Source organism: Gadus chalcogrammus, chromosome 4 (genome assembly GCF_026213295.1).
Source record: "Gadus chalcogrammus isolate NIFS_2021 chromosome 4, NIFS_Gcha_1.0, whole genome shotgun sequence".
In the NCBI taxonomy this organism is placed as follows: Eukaryota; Metazoa; Chordata; class Actinopteri; order Gadiformes; family Gadidae; genus Gadus; species Gadus chalcogrammus.
In genome coordinates, this window is record NC_079415.1 from 1,827,357 (window position 1) to 1,839,326 (window position 11,970).

General features: G+C 47.4%; 1 protein-coding gene and 1 long non-coding RNA gene across 2 annotated transcripts; both read left to right on the plus strand.

Moving 5' to 3' along the window:
- Positions 1-3: 3 nt before the first annotated feature.
- hspa14 (heat shock protein 14) lies at positions 4-7,292 on the plus strand. Its single transcript, XM_056589332.1, has 14 exons — positions 4-138; positions 409-489; positions 594-676; positions 1,076-1,124; positions 1,222-1,327; positions 1,444-1,534; positions 1,773-1,877; positions 2,748-2,909; positions 3,617-3,772; positions 3,967-4,069; positions 4,259-4,474; positions 5,627-5,788; positions 6,831-6,898; positions 7,104-7,292. The coding sequence occupies exons 1-14, from the start codon at positions 82-84 to the stop codon at positions 7,180-7,182; spliced, it is 1,518 nt and encodes a 505-aa protein (XP_056445307.1). The 5' UTR covers positions 4-81; the 3' UTR covers positions 7,183-7,292.
- Positions 7,293-7,929: 637 nt separating this feature from the next.
- Positions 7,930-11,106, plus strand: LOC130381638 (uncharacterized). Its single transcript, XR_008895444.1, has 5 exons — positions 7,930-8,160; positions 8,686-8,710; positions 8,810-8,860; positions 9,082-9,161; positions 10,065-11,106. It is a non-coding gene; the product is annotated as an uncharacterized LOC130381638 (long non-coding RNA).
- Positions 11,107-11,970: the final 864 nt, after the last annotated feature.

Below are 11,970 nucleotides of genomic sequence, written 5' to 3' on the forward strand. Positions count from 1 at the left end.
CGCTCTCTGATTGGACCAACTACCCGGAAGCAAGAACCGGCTACCACATAGCACACCGCCATCGCCGGAAAATCTCTAAGCATGGCTGCCATTGGAGTCCACTTTGGTTACACATGTGCTTGCGTGGCGATATTTAAGGTTTGAGAATATTTTAAAAGTTGTGAAAAGTGTTCGTTGGCTGTGTTTTAACTACTAATCCCGCGTCTGGTGTTCGGAAACCGAGCGCACATGTCGGTATTGTGGGCTAGCTAGTTGTGCCTCACCTCAGCTGCAGCTAGCTCGACTGTAGTTCTTCTACACTATAGAGTCTGTGTGATCAGGACACATGAGGCTGTGGGCCAAGCCACCAAACTCTTAAACACACCCTTTTCTTCTCCTCTTCTTTGATTTTTTTTTTCTCCTCTTTAGGATGGGCGAGCGGATGTGATCGCCAATGATGCCGGCGACAGAGTCACCCCCTCTGTGGTGGCGTACCGGGAAACAGAGCAGGTACAGCCCCGACCCTACCTCCACATGTATTCAATGTGCTTCTTTGTATAAATGTGAAATCAGTCAGTTTAATGATTCCTCCTCCCCCTCCCTCCCTCCCATAGATTGTAGGCATTGCAGCAAAGCAAGGGAGAGTCCGCAATGCCACCAACACTGTGGTCAAAGTCAAACAGTTGTTGGGCAGAACGTGAGTAGTACATTTATTGTTTGGAAGATTATCTGTTTCTCTCCTCACCACACATCCTACCTTAGCCACACACACACACCCTAGCTAACTACCTACCTCCACATCCTACCCAACTACTTACCCATCACACCTAGCTACACATTATCATCTCACCTACCTACCAACACACATCCATACAGTCCTGCTCGCACCTTTGGACAATAAAACCTATAAACTTGGAACTCTGACTGGACAACCCTGTGTTCTCACTGACACCCCCATTGGTCTCAAGCCAGCACTTAGACATCCCCAAAACCTCCTCTTCATATATATTCAATTGATATTTGTTCTACATGCATATGTCTATGTTCCATCAACCCCGTAATTTGATTTCCCATTCCCCCTTCTCCTGTTTGACAGCTCGGCAGACCCTGAGGCAAACGCCCATAAAGCAGAGAGTAAATGTCCTGTGAGTATCTCTCTCTCTCTCTCTCATCTACCGCCATCTGTCGTGATCATCATTGCGTGGTTTGACTCTGAAGCTAACCAAAGCGTTGTGGTCCCAGGTGGTGAGCAAGGGCGAGAAGCTGTACTACGAGATCAGCGCCGGAGAGCAGACCAAGCTGGTCACCCCCGACGCCGTCGCCAAGCTGGTCCTCGAAAAGATGAGGGGTAAAAAAAAAAAAAAAAACGTTTCCTCACGAACGTGTGCTGCTGTTTCCTTTGGGTTCTCTGTGCCGTTGCCTGAGGTGAAAGCTTATGATTGACCGTGTGCCCCCTCCCCACAGAAACGGCTCAGGCGGCGCTGGGCTCTGATGTCACGGACGCCGTCATCACGGTGCCCTTTGAGTTCTCCCAGGCCCAGAAGACCGCCTTAAGGTATGTTAAGTCTTTAGCGTTGTAGGCTCCCAGGGAAAGGGTTCAAGTCCCGATCCCCCCAACGCACACTGCCTACCCTGGGGGTCTCCTTGAGCAAGACGGCCCTAACCCCTCACCAGCTCCTTAATGACCCGTATCTGAAGTCTCGGTCCCTTGCTTTGTATATCACGTGTTTGCTAAATGACGAATGGGCAGAAGTCGGTGTGTGATCGGTGTGCGTTTCCTTCACGTCTTGCAGGGAGGCGGCGGAGGCGGCAGGCTTCAACGTGCTGAGGTTGATCCACGAGCCTTCTGCTGCCCTGTTGGCGTACAACATCGGGCAGGAGTTCCCCTCAGGGAAGAGGTAGGGCCTTCACCTACACAGGGTTCACCGCAGCCCAGCCCAGACATCTTTACACATGCACTTGTTGAGAAGATGCTACATATTATTCCCAGATGGGATATGTGAGTGTCTGAGCATAAGTAGAGAACGGTTATAATAATTGCATCTACACAAAAATGTATGAATTTGCGATAAAAAAATGAATAGCACAGATAGTAGCAGGAATGTTCGTACTCGTACGGTAAATGTAAATTTTGACAGTTGACGCTAACATTGATCGTATAGGCTACATTTCTGTCACAAGGTAATTATCAACATTAAAGGTTGTATCAGCGATTCTAGGCCGATATATAAATGATCACATTCATCTGATCTTTCCTCACAATCCGCTAGCTGCCCGCCCCTTTAGCAGGCCGTCGCAAAATCTGCGTCTCTGTAGGCAGCCTATGGCCCGAGATCGTACACAAAAACAAATGGTACTACCAACCGTTCAAAACCCAAATAAATAGTATTCCAACCAATCACCGACAAGGGGTGGGTGTTGTGGGGTTTTGCGCAAAAAAAAAAAATTTAGTTCGGATCCGGTCTCCGACCGACCAAACTATAATTACGTTTGTGTACAGCACCTCTTCATTCTGTACAAGGATGAGCGCATTCTCTCGTTTTTAAATGAAAACAACCTACCCATAGTTTGCTGCTGCTGGAAAAATAAATTCCCTACCTACCCATGACCTCAACTGACAACCAACAGGAACCAAACATATTTTTTTTAGCCCCCAGTTGTATTAGTGATGTCTTAGATTAGGCATGTTTTAGATTCGTCGTGTGTAAGCTTCATTCCTCCGTCATGTTTACCAACGGGCCCCATTGTCTCCCCCCCCCCCCCCTCAGCCACGTGCTGGTCTACAAGCTGGGGGGCACGTCCCTGAGCGTGACGGCGCTGCAGGTGAACGGCGGGATGTTCCGGGTGCTGGACACGCTGACGGACCACAGCGTGGGCGGGGAGAGCTACACCGACGCCCTGGCCCTGCATCTGGCCGCCGAGTTCAAACGGTGAGCAGGGAGCCCGCCGTGGGGGGGGGGGGGGGACGTCTCGATGAAGACCCGTCACTCCCGTGTTGGAGATGAGGGTAGTGGTAATTAGTTCGCTGGTCGGAACGTCAGATTGTTAACGAATGTCTTTTGAGGAGATATGTAATGAATCGTTAGTTGGGACTTTTTGGAGTGAGTGTCATATGACCTCACTGTCGGAGGCGCGATATGATCTGCGAGGAAATGTACTATTGTGTGTGATGAATCAAGCTATTTGAAACCATATTTGAACCCGCTCCCCTAAACCACAACAAAGGGCCCCGATGTTTCAGAAAGCATGTCTGGGCGGTTTGATTCTAGTTGGCGGTCCACCTCTTGGCATCGTTGAGCACGATAAGCCCTAACCGCTCCCTCATGACTTGCATCCAAAAACAAACTTCCCAAAAGGGTTTCCTTTGGTTGTAAGGGTCTGCTCCAGTGTCAGTGCTTAGGGCTCAGAGTTTTCCTGTGTCTTCAGTAGAGCTTGGGCTTATGGGAGTGTTGTCTAAAGCCCTTTGAGACTAGCTGTTATTAAGGACTATGCAAATACAATTGACTTGAACGTGGCAGCCAGTGGGCTTTGAAAAAACGATATTGCGTCAAACCCAAGACTAAGGTTAGCCAGCCAGTCTGCTTCACTGTAACGGCCGCCCGTGGTTCTTTACTCCGTGCTTGTGCTCGGCCCGCAGGTCCTTCAAGCAGGACATCAGCAACAACGCGCGGGCCATGATGAAGCTCACCAACGGGGCGGACCACGCCAAGCACTCCCTCTCCTCCCTGACCTCGGCCAACTGCTTCGTGGACTCCCTCCACGACGGCATGGACTTCGACTGCAACATCTCCAGGTGACATCACTCACTCGAACCCATTGCCCGAGCACCAATCAAAAATGTGTTGGAGGAAGTAGACTCCCCTTGAGACCCAGCCTAAACGGGGGGGTCCTCCCGACCCTCTAGGCCAGGCGGGTAGCCGGCTCCATGTGTTTCCTGTGGCGCCCCCCCTCCCCCCACACCCACCAACGCGTGTCTTGTGTCCACAGAGCTCGCTTCGAGCAGCTTTGCTCGTCCCTGCTCAGCAAGAGCATCCAGCCGATCAAAACCCTACTGGAGACGGTGGGGCTCTCGGCCCGGGACTTCAGCCAGGTACAGTGAGGAGAATGTGTGAACGAATGGTTGTAAGTCGCTTTAGATTAAAGCCTCAGCGAAACACCCTAAATGTAAATGTGTGGATCCCTTAAACTATGCCAACATGTGTATGCATGTGTAGTGGCCTTTAATGTGTCTGCTGTTGAAGAGTGACGTCTAACCGCGGTTGCGGGCGTTGACCACCAGGTGGTGCTGTGCGGCGGCTCGGCCAGGATCCCGCGCCTCCAGAAGATGATCCAGGACCTGTTCCCCGACGTGGAGCAGCTGTGCTCCACCCCCCCGGACGAGGTCATCGCCATGGGCGCCGCCCTGGAGGCGGGGCTTCTGGCGGGCAAGGACGGCCCCTGCCCGGACGACGAGTCGGTCGCCGTGGAAGTGTGCTCCGCCGACATCCTGGTCAAGGTACGAAGTCCGGGGCAGCGTGCCTGTAGCTAGTGGGCCTGTAGGACAGTGTAGCTAGTGTGCCTGTAGCTAGTGTGCCTGTAGGACAGTGTAGCTAGTGTGCCTTTAGGACAGTGTAGCTAGTGTGCCTGTAGGACAGTGTAGCTAGTGTGCCTGTAGGACAGTGTAGCTAGTGTGCCTGTAGGACAGTGTAGCTAGTGTGCCTGTAGGACAGTGTAGCTAGCGTACCTGTAGGACAGTGTAGCTAGCGTGCCTGTAGGGCAGTGTAGCTAGTGTACTTGTAGGACAGTGTAGCTAGTGTACTTGTAGGACAGTGTAGCTAGTGTGCCTGTAGCTAGTGTGCCTGTAGGACAGTGTAGCTAGTGTGCCTGTAGCTAGTGTGCCTGTAGGACAGTGTAGCTAGTGTGCCTGTAGGACAGTGTAGCTAGTGTGCCTGTAGCTAGCGTGCCTGTAGCTAGTGTGCCTGTAGGACAGTGTAGCTAGCGTACTTGTAGCTAGCGTGCCTGTAGCTAGCGCGCCTGTAGCTAGCGCGCCTGTAGCTAGCGCGCCTGTAGGACAGTGTAGCTAGCGTGCCTGTAGGACAGCGTAGAGCTACAGGCCTACCTCCGTCTGCCTCTCCTTTTTAAAGGTCCCATAATATACCACCAGGTGTGAGTGTGATTAGCCGTTACGAGCCGTTTTGAAAACCAGCCTCTTCCTTTGTTTTGGTGACATCACAAGTGGGCGTGTTCACCTCGGTGGACGCGTCCACTTGTGATGTCAGAAGAGGCCGATTTTCAAAACGGGCTAATCACACTCCAAACGTGGTGGCATGGTATGGGACCGTTTAGGAGGCTTTACAGTAAAGCCTCAATATTCCTGCTCGCTACATAGTTTTATATCGGTATCGCTGCAGAGATATATGACTAACGCAGTCTTAAGTCGTACATTGTATTCACTTTTGCAAAATGATGCGTTTTTGTGCTACAAGGAACAATTTTAAGTGTGATCGGTTGGAATGTCAAGCTGGTACATATGAAGACTCCTAAGAGTTTATACGTTACCAAAAGGCAACACCGTGTGCTACCAAAGGCTGCGGCCAGTCTAAAGCCAGCCAACTCACGCCGACTCTGTTTCGTGTCCTCCGATTGGCCCGATGTCGCGCGGCAACAGGAGCAGGACGAATCAGGCGCCGAGGTGTTCAACGTGCTGCTGCCGTCGGGCACGCCCCTCCCGGCGCGGCGCGTCCACACCCTGCAGGGCCCGGGCGCGCTGGCCTCCCTCTGCGTGGAGCTCTACCAGCGGGTGGCGCTGCAGCCCCAGACCTTGGCTCGGGTAGGCACACCCGAGACTAGCATGTAGCACGGCTGCTTGATTATAGAAAAAATCAGAATCAGGATTATTTTGGTCAATATTGAAATCACCATTATTTTTGGAGTTTGAAAACATGATGTATTTATTCAGCGTGTCTCTCTCAAAAACACTTTGTAACTGAGAAATGTCACCTTTTTAAAAAAAGGTACACAAAATGCTCAAAGAAAATGTTCAAATCTAAAACAATTTATAGATATGTATCCAGCTCGAAAACTTGATTATGTTCATTCTGTGATTGTTTGACGCTGAAATTGAATTTTGGTTAATCGCCCAGTCCTAACATATAGTCTTGGGTTAAGCAATATGTTAATGAATTCATATAAATGTCTTATAGATATGTTGAAGCAAAGACTTGGTCCGGATGGGAAGGTTTAGACCGGGATGCTGAATGAAGAGCAGGCATAGAGACGGTTATGTTCTTGAGATGATCTCCACGTTTGGTAGTTTTGAGTTTGACATGATGCAAGGAAGTAGTATTTGCATTATTATTAGTAGATAGATATGAACTTTATTAATCCCATATAGAATAAGAGTTAAAAACCAGTATAAATGTACAAAATTCAAAATGCTAAAAATATAAATGCAGGTAAAAGAAGAATACTATATGCCAATATTTACATGAGGGAGTGCTTAAACAGTGCATAAAAACGGTATCGGTAAGTTCTCTTGCACTGTTTTCGTGCAGTGTTTAAGCACACCCTCATGTTTGTATGATCGTAGTATGATCCCATAGTAGTTTAACTTCCAGGTTGTTTTTTCAGTTTAACTTCGGAAATTCATCAGCTAGTCGGAAGGATACTGAAATTGATGTCACACTTTTATCTGCAGCTTTTAAGGAGCGACATCGCCCGTGGAGACCGATAGACCGATAGACCGATAGCAGGGCTTTGACAGAGTTTGGTTGGCAGAGTCCTACCCGATGTTAAGAATGAATGTTTATAGAGCGGCGATGACTAGCCCTGATTACCACCTGCCCTCTAACTGGTGGTTACCTTCCCTGCAGATCGTCCTCAGAGACCTCGAGCCCAAGGAGGAGAACCACGACATCGACACGGTGTTGACCATGAAGAGGTACTGCTTTTTAAAATGGGTCATAATGCTATTTATTCTATGCATGTATTTGAGTATACACAACGACAAACAACTTTCCTTCATGGGATGGCACTCAAAAAAATTGCCTTTTTTCATAATTCACTATAAACTGTCCCAACTAGTGACATATATCATTTGTATTGTCTATAAGTTTTCAAATAAAGTGTTTGTGTGTGTCTTCCAGGGACGGTTCCCTCCATGTGTCCTGTGTAGATCAAAGCAGTGGCAGGTCAGAGGTCGTCACCATAGCAGCAGCATCCTGAGACCCCCCCCCCCCTCCTGCTAGCACACTGTGTACAAAGTCTTCTCTTTTTTTCACTCAATAAAACGTTTTCAGACCCAAACTGTACTTGCACATCTATGGTGGTGTTGTTTTTTGGTGCAGAGGAAATCAATATCAAACTCTGTTACTATCAAAGTTATTTTATAAATGAGCAAGGTATCGAATCTGCTGCGACATTATCTGTTTAGAAAGTACATTTGAGTCTAAAATGGCATTTTACCAGGATATAGCTGCTTCTAGACGCAAACTATTGGTTCATGTCACTCTGTCTGGGCAGAGGACGTTCTTGCATGTACATCAATTTCTGGGCAGGTGTTTCTACTACTCTTGGTATCGGATTTACTAATCTAGTAACAACTAATCTAGTAAGTGTGTTTCCCCAACACTGGTTAATGTGTGGGTTCAATATGGGTTGATGGTATAACTTCTGTATCGTTTTTTGTGCGTAAACAAAAAAATCGTGTTGGCTACCCAGCTCTGAAATTAAACTTCAGAGCTCAGATGAACAAACAAAACCAAGTCTCGTATGAGCGCGTGTCCGTGGCCCCTTTCGCCCTCCACCTCTGAGTTCTCTTCGCCTGCCTGTATCGCTCCCCCAGATCTCTCCTATATTTTCCTCCCCTCCACCCTGAGCCCCACCTAACCTGATCCCTGCACGCCTTAATTACTCCCGCAGGAAGACTGACTGCGTGGAAAGTGGCTGCCGCCGCAGTCAGCAGTCTCACGCGCGGCCGTCTCACACAAGCACACCTGTCCTCCCTTCGCTCGGCTTCACCTGGAGTCGCGACTCGTCTCACCCGACGTCTCATCGGCGCTTCTCAGTTTGCTTTTTAGTTTTTTTTTTTCTATTTTGACCAACTGTGTTCTCGGTTCGTGGTTCCGAGACTCCATCGCGACAACACGCAGCGCAGATGTGAGATGGGCTGTGGAAATTCCTTGCCGACCAAACCCAGTCAAGGTAGGCGTGTGCGTGTTTGTGTGTGTGGGCGCGCGCGCGAGAAGTAGAGGCCCCGCGCGTGCGTCGTTAACCTAACCTGAACAGTTTGGGAAAAACGTTGTCATACATTTAAAACCGCGAGAAGGGGCATTGTAGGCTATTATATTTTTAAATGCTCTGCTCGTAGTTATTTGCCTACTACTGTCTTGAGATATACTTTCTCGCAGGCAATTAAAGCCTTGACTTCAGCGGTTTTGTGTTTCTAATTTTCCCCCGCGCTCAGCACTTTCCCCGCTCTGGGAGCGTGTCTCTGTCCAGGGCTCCGTCAGCGTGTGAACGTGCACGCACTCTCCCGCTGCACGCACGCTCCCAGTGCTGACAATCAGTCAAACTCGACCAAACAATTATTGTTTTTGTACAGTCATACTGATAATGACTATATTCGAATTGCTAATACATTTTACGATTTGCGATGACGATGAGAATAAATGTTCCCCCTTGATAATAATTGAGTTTATGAAATGATGTGTCGCATGTCCCCCGCAGGCCAAGTGGAAGAGACGAGAGAAGCGTACGTAGCCCATCATTCACTCTTCTGTCAAATGAACTCTTTTATACAGGCAGTGAGACTAACTGCTTGTATGTGTCTGTGTCTGTGTGTTGTCAAAAGTGCGAACAGGCCAGAGGAGCCCGCGGCGGAGGAGGAAGATGAGAGGAAGATGTACGTTATTACATAGGCTACCTAAGTTATAGTGGATGGTCAATCACTCATTCTTTGCAGTCGCATGGTGAAACCATACCAAGTGGTGTGTGTGTGTGTGTGTGTGTGTGTGTGTGTGTGTGTGTGTGTGTGTGTGTGTGTGTGTGTGTGTGTGTGTGTGTGTGTGTGTGTGTGTGTGTGTGTGTGTGTGTGTGTGTGTGTGTGTGTGTGTGTGTTTGCAGCAACTACGGCGGGGTCTATGTCGGGATTCCTACAGACCCTAACGCGATGATGCCTGTTGAGATCGGCTCGGTAGCCCGAGGTAAGGGCTGATTATGAACACGCACAGAAAGGAACGGAGGAGTCAAACGCAATAGACGTAGGCCTACACGTCTCCAAGTATAGTGTGCAAATGTTTATATTTGGGCTGGTGGGTTGTTACCAGGCGTGTACTTTTTGAAAAAGTAACAAGGATATAGTTTGTGAATATTATTTATTTGAATGTTCATGTTCATGTGGAACAGCTGATAAGTTTAGGTGTGTGTGTGTGTGTGTGTGTGTGTGTGTGTGTGTGTGTGTGTGTGTGTACTTGAGGACATAGTAATTGATGATGCCCCTTCCCCGGGGGAAATGAGCCTGATGCTCACGATCGTCTCTCGGGGGTTGAGGCTACACAGGGCTCTCTGGAGACCAGTTGGATTAGGGATGTCTTTACGGCTAACGTTGCTATGGCGATAAATTACCTGAAGGAGCGGCTCCCGACAGTGTGAGGGAGAAGGGGACAGTAATTGGCCACTTGATCTTTCGTTTGTTTAGCTGTCTGATATACATCTGGAATACAGGTAATCTATCAGAGTAAGACGGTACGAGTTTGTTCAATGATAATAATATAGCCTAATGCAGCCGGTAGGCTACTTGGACGACAATTCATAAAACGCTTTGATTTCATTGTACAACTATGTAGGTTACATTGTGTACAGTAGGCCCTACAGAATATGTTTAATGCAAATCACTAATTCAGGATATCGGGGTTTTAAATGGCCTTTTGTATGTTATCACAGATTAAAATGGAATTGTCCCATCTCGTGGGTGGGTGTGAGAGAGATAGAAAGTGTGTGTGTGTGTGTGTGTGTGTGTGTGTGTGTGTAGGCAGGCCTTCGCATTTCAACAGTGAATTTTGGTTTAACAGATTCAACTTGATCCTAACCATTTATTTGTTTTTCAGAATCAAAGTGACCTCCTGATGTTCCCACATTGGCCAAGGTCGGCGCTAAAACCACAAGAATACACAGAGAAAATAAGAGATGATCCACCTTATTCAGACGGCTCACATCCCATTCATATCCCGAACAGGATGTCAAACTTTCTCCCCGTTGTGTTGTGACATGCCTACTGCAGTGCTGATTTGATAAATACATGGATTATTTGTAACTTAAAACTTTTTTGTGCAAATGTCATGCCAAACACGACCAAACATAATAATATAATCACACTGCAGGGAAACGCCCAAAGGGATTTTGGTTCCTACTTTTATTTCTGAGGAAGTAGAATAAGTTGATTCTGGTTAATCGTGTTTGTTGTTTGGGATAAAAGAGACTTCCTTCTCTAAAATGTAAACTGAAACTTGTTCTAGAAAGTGTATATTCTTTTCATTCTAGAACTATCTGGCTGCAATGCAATGAGATGAAACCTGTGTCTTAAAGAGGACATATTATACCACCAGGTGTGAGTGTGAGTAGCCCTGACGAGCTCTTTCGAAAATCTGCCCCTTATCACATCACAAGTGGGCGTGTCCACCTAGATGTGTGCTGGATAGATCGCCTACTCAGTGGACTGAAGTAAACGTTGCTCATCTACCCAGCACAGATCTAGAGGTACACGGCCACCAGTGATGTCATATGGGGCATATTTTTCCAAACGGTTTGTAAGTGCTAATCACACTCACACCTGGTGGTATAATATGTCCCCTTCAATACAAAGAGAAGCTATGTTATTTAACGTTTAAAAATGATGTAACTCCTTAATCATGTGTACATTAAAGCGACACATTGGAAACCAAGACTTTGTGATATGAAAAGTATGTGATAAAGAGCATTGTTATTGTCATGTCGATCTCAGCTGTCATTTGACTCGCTTTGTAAGAGTTTCAGGTGACGGTGCCATTCAATGATGGAGCTCACAGCCTGACGGAGCAATAGGACATGATGGTGGTGTGGTTGTTGGTGTGTTCGTCAACATCAAACCGAAAGGCACTGGGTTAGATGCCCCCCAAGTCCACCACCCTCTTCCTGTAAAATCACTCAAACCTGATCCGTTCCTTCGTGAAATGAGTCCAAGTTGTTTTGGACTCCAGCATCTTATAAACGAATGGATGTGCTGTAAGAAGGGTTCCAAAAAAGTATCACACATTGGTGTGTGTGTGTGTGTGTGTGTTTGCTTGGATGTTCTTATTGTGTAACAGTAGGAGGATGTGGGGGCTCCACTATGGGTGGTATGTGTGTAGATTACTTCCTGCCCAGAGGTGTGACATTTACACACTGCTTGGGGGTTGAGCTGTGAGCCTTAAAGGCCACGTTACCATGGAGATCCAAGCCTCCACTTCTCCCTCCGTCTGTCTGACTAGTCAATGATGGCTTGAGTGACAAGATCAGAACATGTAAAGGAGGGGCACATCCCATGAGCCAATACCTTTGAACAAAACAGTACTTTTACTTAATGTAAGTCAAGTTCAAGGTAAACTTTATTATCCAAGTAGGAAATTCATGATTCATTCATGCATTCAACCATGAAGATAAGCCCCAGAAAAGAGCAATAATCAGTTACGAGCATTAGACTTCCAAACAAGCAGAGCAACTGCTGTAAGTGCCACGATATAGAAACAAGAGATACAGTTGAAAAGCTGTAGAGCATTGTATAAGTGCTTCGATATAGAAACGAGCTAGACAGATCATTCGTGTTAGTAATTATAGCCCATATGATATAAATAACATATTTCCTGCAATTAGACATCCTTATGCAACAGTCTGAGTTTTGTCCTTGTGTTGTTAGGGAGTGTGGTGGTGTGTGAAAGCGTTGTGTTTTAGACTGCAGTTCTCTATCCGGCCACCAGGTCGCACCATCTTTCCATCCAC